The sequence below is a fragment of the Penicillium cosmopolitanum genome (assembly GCF_028827165.1).
Source record: "Penicillium cosmopolitanum strain IBT 29677 chromosome Unknown utg000001l:1.0-706529.0:1.0-706990.0, whole genome shotgun sequence".
NCBI lineage: Eukaryota > Fungi > Ascomycota > Eurotiomycetes > Eurotiales > Aspergillaceae > Penicillium > Penicillium cosmopolitanum.
Window position 1 is genome coordinate 307,355 of NW_026622671.1, and position 13,927 is coordinate 321,281.

The 13,927-nt window shown below is 49.7% G+C and overlaps 4 protein-coding genes across 4 annotated transcripts; 2 read left to right on the forward strand and 2 right to left on the reverse strand.

The window, feature by feature from the left end:
- Positions 1-157: 157 nt before the first annotated feature.
- On the forward strand, positions 158-2,170 carry N7509_000068 (uncharacterized protein; the record flags this gene model as incomplete). The annotated part of the gene is made up of 3 exons (XM_056624715.1): positions 158-366; positions 415-1,393; positions 1,448-2,170. The coding sequence occupies 3 exons, from the start codon at positions 158-160 to the stop codon at positions 2,168-2,170; spliced, it is 1,911 nt and encodes a 636-aa protein (XP_056494816.1).
- A 5,247-nt stretch (positions 2,171-7,417) lies between these two features.
- On the forward strand, positions 7,418-7,654 carry N7509_000069 (uncharacterized protein; the record flags this gene model as incomplete). The annotated part of the gene is made up of 1 exon (XM_056624716.1): positions 7,418-7,654. One exon carries the CDS (start codon positions 7,418-7,420, stop codon positions 7,652-7,654), a length of 237 nt encoding a protein of 78 aa, XP_056494817.1.
- Positions 7,655-9,106: 1,452 nt separating this feature from the next.
- Positions 9,107-10,874, reverse strand: N7509_000070 (uncharacterized protein; the record flags this gene model as incomplete). The annotated part of the gene is made up of 2 exons (XM_056624717.1): positions 9,107-10,266; positions 10,340-10,874. 2 exons carry the CDS (start codon positions 10,872-10,874, stop codon positions 9,107-9,109), a joined length of 1,695 nt encoding a protein of 564 aa, XP_056494818.1.
- A 906-nt stretch (positions 10,875-11,780) lies between these two features.
- Positions 11,781-12,377, reverse strand: N7509_000071 (uncharacterized protein; the record flags this gene model as incomplete). The annotated part of the gene is made up of 1 exon (XM_056624718.1): positions 11,781-12,377. The coding sequence occupies one exon, from the start codon at positions 12,375-12,377 to the stop codon at positions 11,781-11,783; it is 597 nt and encodes a 198-aa protein (XP_056494819.1).
- Between the last annotated feature and the right edge of the window lie 1,550 nt (positions 12,378-13,927).

Consider the following 13,927-nt stretch of genomic DNA (forward strand, 5'->3'; position numbering starts at 1 on the left):
CCTTTACTTGGCTCTATCTTGATATCATGACGTTGCTTACCGTTTTCCAGCTGGCCATGGAAAATCGTACCAGAGCTATGCGCTAGAGTTACAGACGGACGGGGTATAAATAGTCGACAAAGAGCCTAGATTCTCAAGGACACCTCCCTGCAAAAGGATGGCCGACCGCATGGAAATTGACTCCAGTGACGATAGCTGCGAGATGACTGACGCGAATCAGCAACTTGAACGCGAACTCCTTCAGTGCCAGCAAGGATCATCTCCAGCTGCTGTGCATTCGCGTCGAATTGTCTCGCTCGGGGTTTCTCCTCATTACGTGAGTCACTGGACCTCTGCCGATGCCTTTCGGGAACTATATCAGAATTGGTATGTGTCTGTCGTCTTGTCGGATCATGAGGCTAAATCATAAAATAGGAAGGACGCCATATTGGAACGGTTCCAGATCGATCAAATCGCCTTCCGGCCATACTTCGTCGACGCCTGCGATCATTATGCCGTCATGGTACCAGACCCCGCAGACCCCGAGGGCCGCCGATCCCTGGGATTCATCAAGTATGATAAAAAGTCCAGTCGGGTCACTTTGGCGAATGCCTGTATGCAATTGTCCGTCGAGGCTCTCGAGTTAGGCTTCACTACCAAGGGCAGCCAGGACCAATTGGCGGGTTCCCACGGCGACGGTCTCAAGCTGGCAGCCGTGGCCCTGTCCCGGGATGTGTATAGGCTGCAGCTGGCGGCAAGTCGGTGTTCCTGGAATTTTCATTTGCAGGAGCCATGCGAGTCTCGTCTCCATTGTACCATCACCCCATCGCGCCAATCTGGGCCCACCCGGACGGACTGGGCCGAAGATATTGCGGGACTGCGCTTCCACCCCGAGCGAGATGTTGCCGTGCTCATCGGCCCTGGACGCACCACCCAGGGTCGGCCGGTGGCACCTGAAGGATTTTTCGAGTGGCTGCAAATATCGTTGGATATTCGTGGCCTCGCCTACCCGTCCTCGGTTGTCGAGACAAGCCACGGGGACCTGCTTTTTGACCAAAATCTCCTTGGTAGGATTTATGCCCACGGTGTGCTAATCTCTGGAACAAACTCGATTTACCCGTTCAAACTTGGTTATCACTTTACAGAGGGGAAATTCAATCGCGATCGGCGATGGCTCATGGACCGGCATGGACTGGCAGAGCGAGTGTGCCGGATCTGGGAGTCCGCCCTTCAAACGCACGAGGACGTCCTTCTTCCGATATACGTGAGCCTCCTCCGAAAGACACCAGCGCTGATGGACGTTAGTCTGGCTGCTGATTTGCTCTTACCCTCGACGATATCCCGCATCTGGACGTATTTGCTACACGAGTCCAAGGGCAAGGACTTTTTCTATTGCGAAACATCCGGAGCCCAGGTTTGTCGGAAGTCAAATATTCGTATCCCTTGTCACAGGCTAACGCAAATCTAGGATGTCAAGATGATACGAGAGACCATTGGAAAAAGGCCTATGAGGCTGTCGCGAGAATTATGGCGCCTACTGCGGTCGACTACACCTATCCGCAGTGCTGCGGAAGAACTTTCAATGCTTTTCCAAAATGCCGAGGTCTGTAGCCCCCCGAGTACCACCTTCTCGAGAACCGTGCGGAAGGCACTGAGAGCATGTTTTGCCTTACTGCATTCGATGCAGGAGATTCAAGTGGTTTACGTCAAGGGGTTCGATAGTAGGGCGGATGTTGTGTATAATCCTCAACAAAAGACACTGAAGGTCCACCGCCGATGGCTGGACTTTGACGGTACACATCAGCGAACGTCGTGTCGGAACTGGACTCTTCGTAGTGCGAATAAGGAAAGCGGAAAGCGCGAACCCTTCGTTTGCGGCCACATCATTGAGGAGCTTTTATCTCTTTCCATCTCGTCGGTGTTTGGAGGCTCTCAGACCCCTCGGACCACTGAGATGAGATATATGCGCCATATCCGACGTCTACTCCGGTACATGCCACACCAGATCACTTTGACGCCCTCGGAGGGTGGCTTGACGGTTGCTTGGGAGGATAATGAGACAGAGCTGTTTCGGAAGCATGGTCTCGATGGGGCGGCGTATCATGTGATACTACACGAGGAAAGCTGTATCAGCATGAAGCAGGAGCTCCTGCATCCGAACCCAGGTAAGCCTCGATCGATCGTCGCTTAGGGCTGACAGTTAATTGTGATACTTGCCCTATAGTCCTGGACTCGTCGGACCTTGCAGTTTGCGGGTGCCGTCAGCAGTTCGTTCCGCAGCGGACCAAACAATGCCTGTTCGCAGACTTGGATGAATTCAAAAGTTACTACGCGATGGTTTCACTCAACGAAAGGTCTGCATTGTACGGTCTAATATCGGAGCCTATGTATCCCCTAGCGGTGGCGGAGACCGGGCATTCCGTCGTCGTTGGCGATCAGCTTCTCGTTGATATCCAACACAAGCACGGGCCAATCGATCATTCGGGTCCGCCGCGAATCGAGAGAAAACAGCTTCATCTGCCCAAGAGCCGAGAAGCAAAAGACGAAATTATATGGACTGAGCGTGTCTCAAATCACCCTCACATTGCTATCGCGTTTCGCTGTCCTCATAACAACACGACGATTAATGAGAGGTGTAGCTCACTTTGACACAGAGTGGATGGTCCATGACAGGCTACATATTATTCATTTAGCTCTGTGCCCTGGTCAATATTCTCTCTCGGTAGGAGAGCATGATGAGAGTCACCGACGTAAGTTTCCGGCATCTCCTGGCGCTCGAGAAGACATTAGCGAAGTCACAGGAATCGGTCATTCAGACGAGTCAAAATGACTGATTGACTGAATTTCGCCCACCTAACAGAAATCACACATGCAAGGATTTTTGGCCTTAGAGAAGTATAGAAAAGTCAAACGAAACAAAATGCTGTTAGATAAAATGATAGGGCCCATATGGGTGAGGGTGTTTCGTATAGCGGACGAACGGGACGTATAGTCGGCTTGTCTATTTGGACAGAACCTCGACTAGTTCCTTTCGGAACGGCGTAATGATGAATCCTCACGGCTACTCAAATAAAATTTCGGGTAGAAATCAGGGCCAAGATTCACATTGAACGCTCCACTGTAGCGTCATTGCATCCAGAGTGCATTGCTTCAAGTACCAGCCCCATTGTGGCTTGAAGGCAGTGCCTGGAAATACGTGGGGGGCTCCCGGAACCTGGCTCTCCTAGGAACTATGAATGCAATCCTGGGGGCATGATCAGTGCTGCTATTACAACCCGCTTCAAGAAAATTACAATCTTCGCGACGCATTCTTGTAGTAGGAGCTGCCTTGATAGATTCAATACGATGATTGTGTTAGCGGCACGATGAACGATATAAACTCGTCTGTCCGCTCTTTTCACAAGACCATTATAACTCAACGCGCGATTTTATTGTCCTATCCTTGCTCGCCATCCCAATATTCATTATGGTTCGTAACGGATGTACTTTACGTTGGCAACTACATACTAAACTAGAAGCAGCCCCATTTGCGAGGTCTACCGAATCCAATCTTATACAGAGTTGCAGTATATCTCGAGAGCAGCGAAATATTTGCTCTTGCGAGATCTTGTCGAAATCTCCAAACTAGGCTACAGCCAGTCATACTTGCAATCAACGTTGAATGGCAAAACAGCAATTTACTCGGCCTCGCTGCCATGAGCAACGATATTGACCTCGCCGAAAGACTCCTATGTCGCAGGGCAGACGTCAACGCGTTCTTTCGAGGGAAGACCCCACTGATGAGAGCTCTCAAGTACTCATCCCATGACGTATTGCAGCTCCTGCTGGAAAGCCCCACGCTGGATATCAACCTCCAAAACCAGGCGCAAGAAAGCGCGCTATGGTATGCTGTCACATACGGAACTTCTTCTGTGGTACAGAGCTTGCTGTAGGTCCCAAAGTTACAAGTTGACCTCCCGCACAGGCGAGGACGAACGGCACTTCATCTCGCGGTCTGGTGGGGCAAAACGGGCCTGGCGCGTCTGCTCCTCTCCAGCGGCAGCGATCCTCTCACTACAGATGACTTTGGCAAGTCACCCCGCGCATGGGCATGGCGCATCGGCCGGCCGTCCATGAAGTGGATCTTTGTAGGCCCACAGGAAGCTAGACACTCGCTCTCTTTCCACAGGCCATCCGCCGGTGATCAGACCACTGATAACAGCGAGCTGCCGCTCCACCAAGCAGTAGCCCATGGATCCGCAGACGCTGTCAAGCTACTTCTGAGGCAGAAGGAGCTGGCCCTGGATGCTCAGGATCACAACGGAGATTCTCCACTCCACCTCGCTATTCGATGCCGGCGTCTGGCAGTGGTGGAATTGCTGTTGAGCCACCCGTGCGCCGACGTAAATTGTCGAGACAAAGACGGCAACACTCCGCTTTGGTTGTCGACGTTCTTATCGCGCGATGACATAACTGAGAGGCTGTTAAAGGCGAGTGGCATTGATATCAACTTTGTGGGTGGTCGTGGTCAGACCCAATCGCCTTCCACTTCGCTGCACCACGCGGTCGCAAGGAGTGACACAGTCGTTCTGCGGTGGCTTCTCAAAACCCCTGGCATCGACCCTAATCTCTGCGTGGCAGGCGTCTCTCCTTTTTCCGAAGCGGCCGCGAAAGGCAACACCCATGCGATGGCGATGCTCTTGAACAAGGGAGGCGTAGAGATCAATGCGACCGAGTTGGCAGATCCCCCCCTCTGTCGAGCGGTGGAAAACGGCCGCTTGGAAGCGGTAAAGCTCTTGGTCCGGCAAGGCGAGGCTCTGGCAATTAACCAGAGCACTGTTACCGTCCAAGACACCGCCCTGTGTCTCGCCGCCCGGGCGGGCGACTCGGAGATGGTGCGAGTTTTACTGCGCCATCCCAAAGTTGATCCCAACCACCAGAATCGTTGGTTCGAGGATCCTTTATTGCTTACAGTAAAAGGCGGATATTTGGTGGTTGTTGACATGCTGCTGCAGGACCGGAGAATGGATCGTAACAGTTTGGGGGCATCGCTTCATTTTGCCGAGGAGGGTCCAATTCGGCAGGCAATCCAGAAGCGGGTCAATGATCTCCGCAGCCGTCGCGGTGCAAGTACAGCCTCATCATTTAAATGGAGAATCGGGAGAATCGGTGAATTTCTCAAAAATCAGCAAAAGACTTGTACAGCAGGGCGATACAAACTGCATTGAAAGGCCGGTAGAGGTGTAGATCAATGATGACCTGTGGAATGGGATGGTGGAAGGCCAGGATCTTGATGGATTGAGAATAATGCCAACCGTCATAGAGCGCGGCGTTGATAGCTCGTCAGTAATCGGGGAGAAATGCTGTCACGGAACTTTTTCTCCGCATCAATTCATGAGCGACGCTGTCGTTGATCCTCATTTATGCGTATAGCAAACGGGCTTAGATTGAAACATGCGTCGTTATAGAGCTCCATTACGGGTAAGAAGCTGATAATTGCGGGCGTGGAGAACATGTTGGGCTTCGCGTGTCTCCTTCTATGATAGCATATAAGAAACCTCTGAAGATTCTCTTCACTCAGCCCATGCAGCTCACTTCGTACATGAAGAAATGGACGCACCAGATCGCTCTTCATCGACCGAGCGACCAACTAAAAGACAGCGGCAGCTCTCCAAACACTGTGTGGATGACACTACCGCCGACCTGCATAGCCTATTCCGAGAATCTTCGGGGCATGAAAGTATCGAGTTCAAGGTCAGGATCTTCCCAGTAGCAAAATGGGAGCCTAGTTGACATGTACTAGAACACCACTGGCGCTGCCAGCCTTTTGCCAACTGAGGCCAAGCAGATTCTCCGGATGGGGTCTTCCATCTCGAGGCCAGCTCTCGACCTACTCGACCTATTCCTATGTCTCTGGCAATGTTATGTTGTCAAATCTGCTGAGAAAATCCGACTCGAGAGCGAACGACGCCAATTTTCGCTGTTCAATGACGAACTAAAAGCCGAAAATGGTCTTCTACAGCAGCGTTGTAATGAGCAGGCCCTGGTACTCTGGGACCGCGGGCGCGCAGCCCACGCTGTTCAGAATGGAATCGTGTCGATATTACGGACGTGTGACCGGAATCTTGACTAGAAAAATTATCTCTGAGTGATCAACAAACATTGGTGAATATGTATGAAAGCGAGGACGCTAGATGATCTTTTCTTACGATGAACGGGGATGACCGTTGAGACGTCGATACAGCCGAGAGTTAATTCCCGTTGAGCTTGTGACTATCCATACCTTGCTCAAATAGAAGTATCAATGGACCTTTGATTAATACGATATCTGGCTCTGATAAGAAGGTTAAATTGGCCTGTTGCTCGCACCATTTCAGCCCATAAGATCGTCAATCTAACATCAATGGTCCGGTTCTGTTCTCTCCAGCTCTTAGACCTATCGACTTCCGAGGAAATGAACCATCTGGCTCAAATGGGTCGGTAAAATCCATTTCACATCTCCCAAAACGTATACTTACCATCAAGCAGACTTTGTTTCCGATGATGACATCCACGCAGCCTGGCAGGAGTCCTCTAACGTACCCGCTGTACCCCCCTGCCTTGCTACCGACCGCCGCGGATTGAAGCAAAATCCTTTTGACCTATCAGGGGTCTCCAGCTCTGAGGTTTACGGGCTATCTTTGGTCGACTATGTTTTTTATCCGAATCATAAAACCCAACAAAGCTTTCTGTGGACAGGTCCGGATCCTCTGTCTCCGTCTACCAAGGCGGAGGATATTTTTGTATACTTTTCTGCTTTCTTGCTCTCAGAGGAAGTCTACTGGGTGGAATTTCGTCTTTCAAGATTTGACTCTCTCAGTGAGGAGTTGATGGGTGAGCACCTTTTTTTCCTGCCACGATTCGAGACCGCGAAGGGGAATCTTTCTCGGGTGCGCAGGCAGATTCTCGACATCATCTCCCAAGTATGCTCTGCGGCGCAGACAGCCCGCTTCCGACTGTCGATGTGGCCCCGCTTGGAACCCCTTCCTTTTACCCAGCACTTCATGATGTCGCCGTACTCCACCCTGCCTACGTTGCCATGCCTTGATCCGGGGTTTTTCGTCCATAACCTCTGCGGAAATTTCAGATAGAAATGGCAGTTGAACTGACGATACATACATAATCAGAAATACAACGAGTGTACACGAGCACAGATGGTAATCTGGGCTCAGAAAATGCCGCTACGGGCAGTTAATCCATGCTTTCTTTGCTCTATTCTTCAGGAAAATTGTCTCGAGAGATCCGCATTTGGGGTTTGAATGAAATAAAGCAGAGTTATTCTTTTCTCTTATAAACTGATTTCGCCTTTTTGTTTATCGAAAGCTCCTTGATTTCTCTGTCCATGGGTGGATTGCAGGAACGTCTGGGGTATCGCAGGGCTGCATCCTCGCAGAATCGTGGTTTGCAACCGGAACTACGCATGATGGTTCAAACATTACAAGAACAATTGGCTGAACAGAAGGACCGAGAGGAGAAACGAGAAGCGGCGCAGAAAGCACGGGAAGAGAAACTTCTCGCTCAACTAGAACAGCAAAAGCTCCGAGAAGAGAAGCGAGAAGCAGAACAGAAGGCACGGGAAGAGAAGCGTGAAGCAGAACAGAAGGAACTGCAAATGAAACTTCTTGCCCTTTTAGAACAGAAGGATAATTCGAAATGAGCATAAGAATAATATCTATGGATATTCATGTAAAGACTTTCAACTATGCCTGCGTTAGAGGGCCCTCCCTCTTTTGGTATTAGCGCCCCCGAAGGGGTAGAAAGGCCAATGGGAACGTAGTGTGCTTCGACACGTTCACACCGCGACGGTCTCTCCACTGGGGACGCGTGCTGCCCCACCTTGTAAGCCCTCAAACGACGTGGCATGAATGGTCTTTGATGTGAAGGACGTGACAGTATAAAAGTTAGCGTTGTGGGACCTAGTCAGACGTGTGAAGCCCAAGGTGCAAGGGTTTCGGCCCCTAAAGCGATGAAAGTGAATGTTTCTACTTTTACCGTGAGATCGGGATCGAGAGAAAAGCGGAGGTCATCAAACGGCAATCTTTTGGAGTAAATTTAGACCTTGGAAAGACCGCAGTCAGGAAGGCTGCACGTAGAATGAGCAGTCATTTCGAGGGGAATCCTGTCCTCGCCGAGCTATGCGTGTACTAGCCCATCAAAAAGTCAGCAATTTTTGGCAGATGGTGTCCCCGAATTCATAGGCATCATATAAAAAGAGCAATTCAAGGCTCAAAAACCTGCATTTCGTGTGCTGGGTTTGAGGGCCTTGAAACAACCAGACTACTAAAAAGAAGACGAAGGGAAAAAAGGTGCTTGGGGTGTCACTATCCTGTGGAAGGACAATAGTTCTGGGGTTAACGATAGGACGGGCCTGGAATTTTCAGCAGATGAGTATAACAGCACATCAGGCATAAGACAAACTTTCACAAGAAAACACACTCGGAATTTGAATGGCAAATTCCAAATGGCAACAAAACATATCTGTACTCTAGCCGGTAGATAGAAGCTCATCCACCTTGGTCGTAAAAGGAAGGAGAGAAGGGAGTATTTTCTGTGGTGGTCGCTCGGTATGCAATCGTGGAGGGGCTTTCACTCAGGTATGCCCTCTCTGGGAAGCCCTCTATGCCATCCGGATACCCAGGGGTGGCTGTGAGAATTTCTGGTGTGGGGGCTAGTTAAATGAAAAGATAATCAAAGTTAGCTATTGTGAGCCTGGAACAATGGGTCTTATGTGCAGTACATACCTTCTGGGGCAAAACTCCGATAATCCCGAAGTTGTCCATCCCCGAGTTGTGGCGCTGGATGCATGAAGTTATCGACTGCGACAAAGTCGCCTGGTTGATCAATATCTCGAACAAAATGTGGCATCCTGTTCGCGTGGTTTGTCTCGTGGTACATCCTCATTTGTCGTTTGAAAGCAATATGAATTGCTCCAAAGCTCCTCTCATGTTGAAATTCTGCCAGAAACTCAGCTTGGATCTCTTCCTTATTCAAATGTCTTCTTTGCATAAACCAGAATGGTAAGCGCTCCAGGTCCTGGGTTGCCCATCGACGATTGCGGGATCTGGCTTTTTCTCTATCAGCTCTAGCCCCTGGTATGGTATTGATTGCGTCACTTACTTAGTTGAGGTTTATTTATAATTTGAACCTCTATATGTGATTTGTGGGTTGACACGCCTTTTCTTTTGCTATGCGTAGAAGTGGTCGAAGTATCCAATTGATGTGTCGCAGAAGATGGGATTCCACCCGGCAGATTGGACCCGCCTAGCCCTTGGCAAACGGCTGCTTCGCTATGTTTCGCTGTCTCTGTGGGGTAAGGGCTTGAGAACGTCTTTGGAGAATCTCGAGATACGGTTTGTGGTTGACAATTTTCGGTCACATTGTTACCATGAAAGGTGAAACCTGTGTTGTTGACTGGGTCTGTCGGCACTGACACGCGTTCATCATTTCCGTCCCGTAGATCGGTACTTCCTCTTGTACCGTAGCGTCCTATGCCAGTATTGCTCTGGCCTTCCATGGCTTCAGCCCCCGGATTCAGAGGTGTAGGCCTCATGGCCATTGACTCATGCCTGGTCATTGGCTCATGTTCAGCCAGCTTCTCCCTGTCGTTGGATGGGCTCACGATATTCGGCCGTAGTTCTGGGAGGCTATTTTGCCGATCAAAACAGGTCTTGTCACATTCATTGCTCGCCTCCTCAAGGGATTCTCTGCGGTTTCCGCTCTCCTCGCTAGGATTATCATGCAGACAGGTATGGTTGAAATACTCTGTGTGTGGATACGGATGCTCCATCAGGGGCCCCGGTTGGCAGCTAAGACTCTGTCGTTTTTCAGAACCTTTCACGGGCATCGACGATGCATCTGGAAGGGTGACTCGCCGACCATTTCGGCTATGTAGCCTTTTCCTCTGGCCCATTCTCATGGGGGCTCTTCCGAGCAGTTTATTCGCCATTATCCTGGAAGCTGGCATTGTTTTCCTACCGTGGATACTCCGTCTAGTAAGCTTGCCGGGAAGGCTACTTCGGAATTTCCTCCTGCGCCACATGCAATGCGCTCTTTTGAGCCGCTTCAGAGATGACCATGCTTTCCCCACGAGAGTCTCTTTATTGGGAACTGCCGCGTACCCTAAACCTTGATCATGCTGGGCCTGCTCCAAAACTAGGCTTGATGGATATATATTCAAATCCGTTGATTCTTTCCATTTGTTCAAAGTATCTTGAAGCGCTCGAGTTCTCCGGTTAGCTTTTCCGATGATCTTATTGTTGACTTCAATCACTGTGGCTCAGGAATTTGCCGGTCAGTTAAGGCACAATCATTTTTATACAGGATAAGGCGTAACATAACTCACCTTTTGATGCAAGTTGGTTCGAAATTGCAACCATCTCGGCAGTGAACGACAGTGTATATAACTCGGTTTGGACATCTCTCTTGTAGTACCAAGGTTGAATCAATTTCTGTGGTAGGCCGGAAATCATCATATTATGCTGGAAATCTGACAACTCCGCAGTTGCGTTGAAGTCATGCAGATAATAATGATAGACTTCGGTTTCCTTGAATTCGATCTTGGATCTGTCTGCATTCAGAACATCCAGCCAAGTGATGGTCCTCTGCATCGTGCCATTTTCGAACTGGATGATTTTCGGGCTTGGAGAACCAAAGATGGCGTCTATCCCTTTCATAAGATTGACACTGATCATCGGGGCATTGTAAACGACCGCGAGGCTCGCATTTTTTTCAAATTGATCCAATATGTCCTGGGATTCTTCTAGGGTGAGGCAAAGTCTTTCTTGCAGCGGTTGGAACTGCTCCAGGAGACTTTCTCTTAGCTCCAGGAAATTGCCTCCTGGGCGGTGAATTAGGCTTTGATTTTCTTCGGAGAACATAGATTCAGTCTTGCGACTGGTGGAGTATTAATCGTGGCGGTTGGCTGTAGGCTCGTGAGGATCGTGGTATTCTTCTAGAAAGTCATTGAGATCAGCAGGTGTTGGTGCCTTACATCGAGATTCGTTGCCTACCTGGTGGGACCAGAGAAGATGTGGTGGGTATGAGGCGGAGAAAAAAAAGTTATTTTCTCAGACGTCGATGATGAGTAGGAAATTTATAGCTTTATAGCCCATGAATCTCTGGTCACGAAAGATAACCGGCTCTGAAAAGCATAGAAAATCACAGGCCAGTCTATTTGACATGGCTATGCCGAAGCCATAATCCCAACGTTGGCAGCCCGATTAGATCGGTTTGCTGATGATGAAGCACTGAAATCAACGTTGAAACATCAATGGCACTGTTGAATGATCCTATACACACCACGCTCCAGAGATTAAAACTGCCGATATGCTGTTCTGGGAGTATCTGCTGCTCTGATCTCGCGACATCAATGGGGCTTTATTGTGAAGATAGATCGCACTTCCTCGGGGCTGCTTATAGTATGCAGTCGCTCAGCCGCTGCTGGTACCTCCTGCCCCACTTTCAAAGCATTGTCTTTGCATTATATAGCATCGAGTAATGTGACGTAGATCTGATCTTTTGTTCAAGCGTACGTCCAAATGCGGGTTAAATTCCTGAAATGCTGAGTTCAGACGGAGTAACCCACTTTTCGACGCACATTTCGACACACATTTCAGAGAGTACAGGTAACGAGGTCAATAAAGTAAAATTGAATGGGAAGTGTTAAATTTTCAGAGTGCATAGAGGTTTCTTTTGCTTCGGCTGACCATGTTAAGGTACATACCACAATTCACTAAGGTCCCCTAAGGTCCCAAACATAAATCGGACCGGCCCACCACCACGCCTCACGGAAACTCAATCCGCAAGAAATGCATCACCTCTGAGATCAAGTCCTCCTCGATACATCCAATGAGTCGCTTGATCACGTCAGTGGGTATCATCGATCGTTCTTGTAGTTGTGTGCGAAGAGAGAGCTTAGGTAAACGAGGATGAGAGGGAACAGCCCGCTGTGGCTGCACTTGCATCCTGGTTGACTTCGGGAGGGTTTTCTGTAGGAATTCAAAGAGACGACAGAGACTCTCTGCGCTATGGCTGTCGCCGATGCAAAGGCAGAATTCGATGGCAGCACAATTCTTCTCAAGCAGACTATCTCTGTCTTGAGCCAAGCGATGAACAGCGGCGTGGCGAATGCCGGCGATCAAATGGCGCAAGTTCTGAACAGTGGTGATATTTTCACCATGTTGCTCAGACGAGATCTTCGATCGGTTTCTAGCTAAGAATTTGAAGAACTTGTGCAGCTCCAGTGCCTCGGGGCATGTCCATCCAACAGCCAAAGACTGTGGTTGAAGCCATTTTTGAACAAATTGGAAAGCGGAATGCTCGAAGTGGCATTGCAGGGTTTGGAGGATCATATGTTGTGCTCGAAAAGGAATAGGCGTCATATGAAGTCCTAGGATGGGAAACAAAATCTCTATAAACTCTATCGATCGTGATCAGCGAAGGCACTCTAGTCTCTTGTTTCAGCTTACCCTTAGCATTCAGTCCCCGACTCTGTTTCAAAAAGGATCTCAAGGACGTTCGACAGTCAATTGAAATTGTTCAGTTTCGAGAGAATCGAGAGGTGATTTACCGGTACTATAGCTAATTGGCTGTGGAGACCAATGTTGGACAGCGGCGGAGTCTCTATTGGCGCCCGACGAAATCATGTTCCGACGACGGACTCGGCGTCGACATCTCTTCATCGATGGTACCTCGGCCGGCTTGTGGGCGTGGGTACACGAAGTACCCTGGTCATCCTGTACAGGCAAGTGAAATAAAGATTTGGACGGCATGACGCGTTGCAGTGATTGCGAATCGGGGCGGAAAATGTGTCGGCTAGGCTGAGGGAAATCATTTTTCTCTCACGGGGCGAGAACAAAAATTTTGCAGGCGAAAAATTCTGCGGATGGGCAAGCGAGTTGCCAAGGCGAGTCTTCCATGGAATGGCTCTACATATTAGCTGCGTGAAACCGTTTCACATCGTTGAGCAATGTTGAGACCAATGATTCGTAAATCGATTGGCCACGGTGCGAGCGAATATTGGCAGACTTCTGGAGCCACAAGAAATTAAGCTGCCACGGCGAGTAGCCCATAGCATGCCACTTCGGTCTACACCTCATACAAAACTGCGCTAAAGGCCGTTTCATCTTTGTCACCAACGTTGATGAGGCAAATGATTTGTCACGCATCGTATCATGCCGACCACGGCTCCAGGTGGATCCAGCCACTCCACCCGCTCTCCACTCTAAACTCTTGAAATTTCTTATTTCAACGTTGATCAACCGCCTCAACACCCAGCGAAATTAGGGTCGCCCGGTGCAAATTTGAAGTGAAAATTTTTGGGTCCGGCAAAATGTACGCAAGTGGTCGTTGCCGAAAACCCTACTCAGAATAGCATAAAAGACGCTCTTTTCCCGTCGAAAAGAAAAGCAGGACTTTCCTCCTCAGACTCCCGAACACTCGGGTGTTCTTCGCAGGATGAGATCTGCATTGCCAAAAAGTCTTCGCGGAAAAGGCCCCGCGTTACCAAGTCTGCCTCGCAGGACGGGCTCTGCGTCAACAAGTGTGCCTCGCAGGACGGGCGCTGCGTTACCAACAGAACTCCGCAGGAGGGTGCTGCGACACCAAGTTCTCCCTCACAGCCAATGAGCCCTGTCGTTGTAAACCTGTGCTCCCTCACAGCCAATGAGCCCTGTGTTGTATAAGTGCGCTCCCTCACAGCCAATGAGCCCTGTGTTGTATAAATGTGCTCCCTCACAGCCAATGAGCCCTGTGTTGTATAAATGCGCTCCCTCACAGCCAATGAGCCCTGTGTTGTATAAGTGCGCTCCCTCACAGCCAATGAGCCCTGTGTTGTATAAATGTGCTCCCTCACAGCCAATGAGCCCTGTGTTGTATAAATGTGCTCCCTCGCAGCCAATGAGCCCTGTCGTTGTAAACCTGTGCTCCGCAG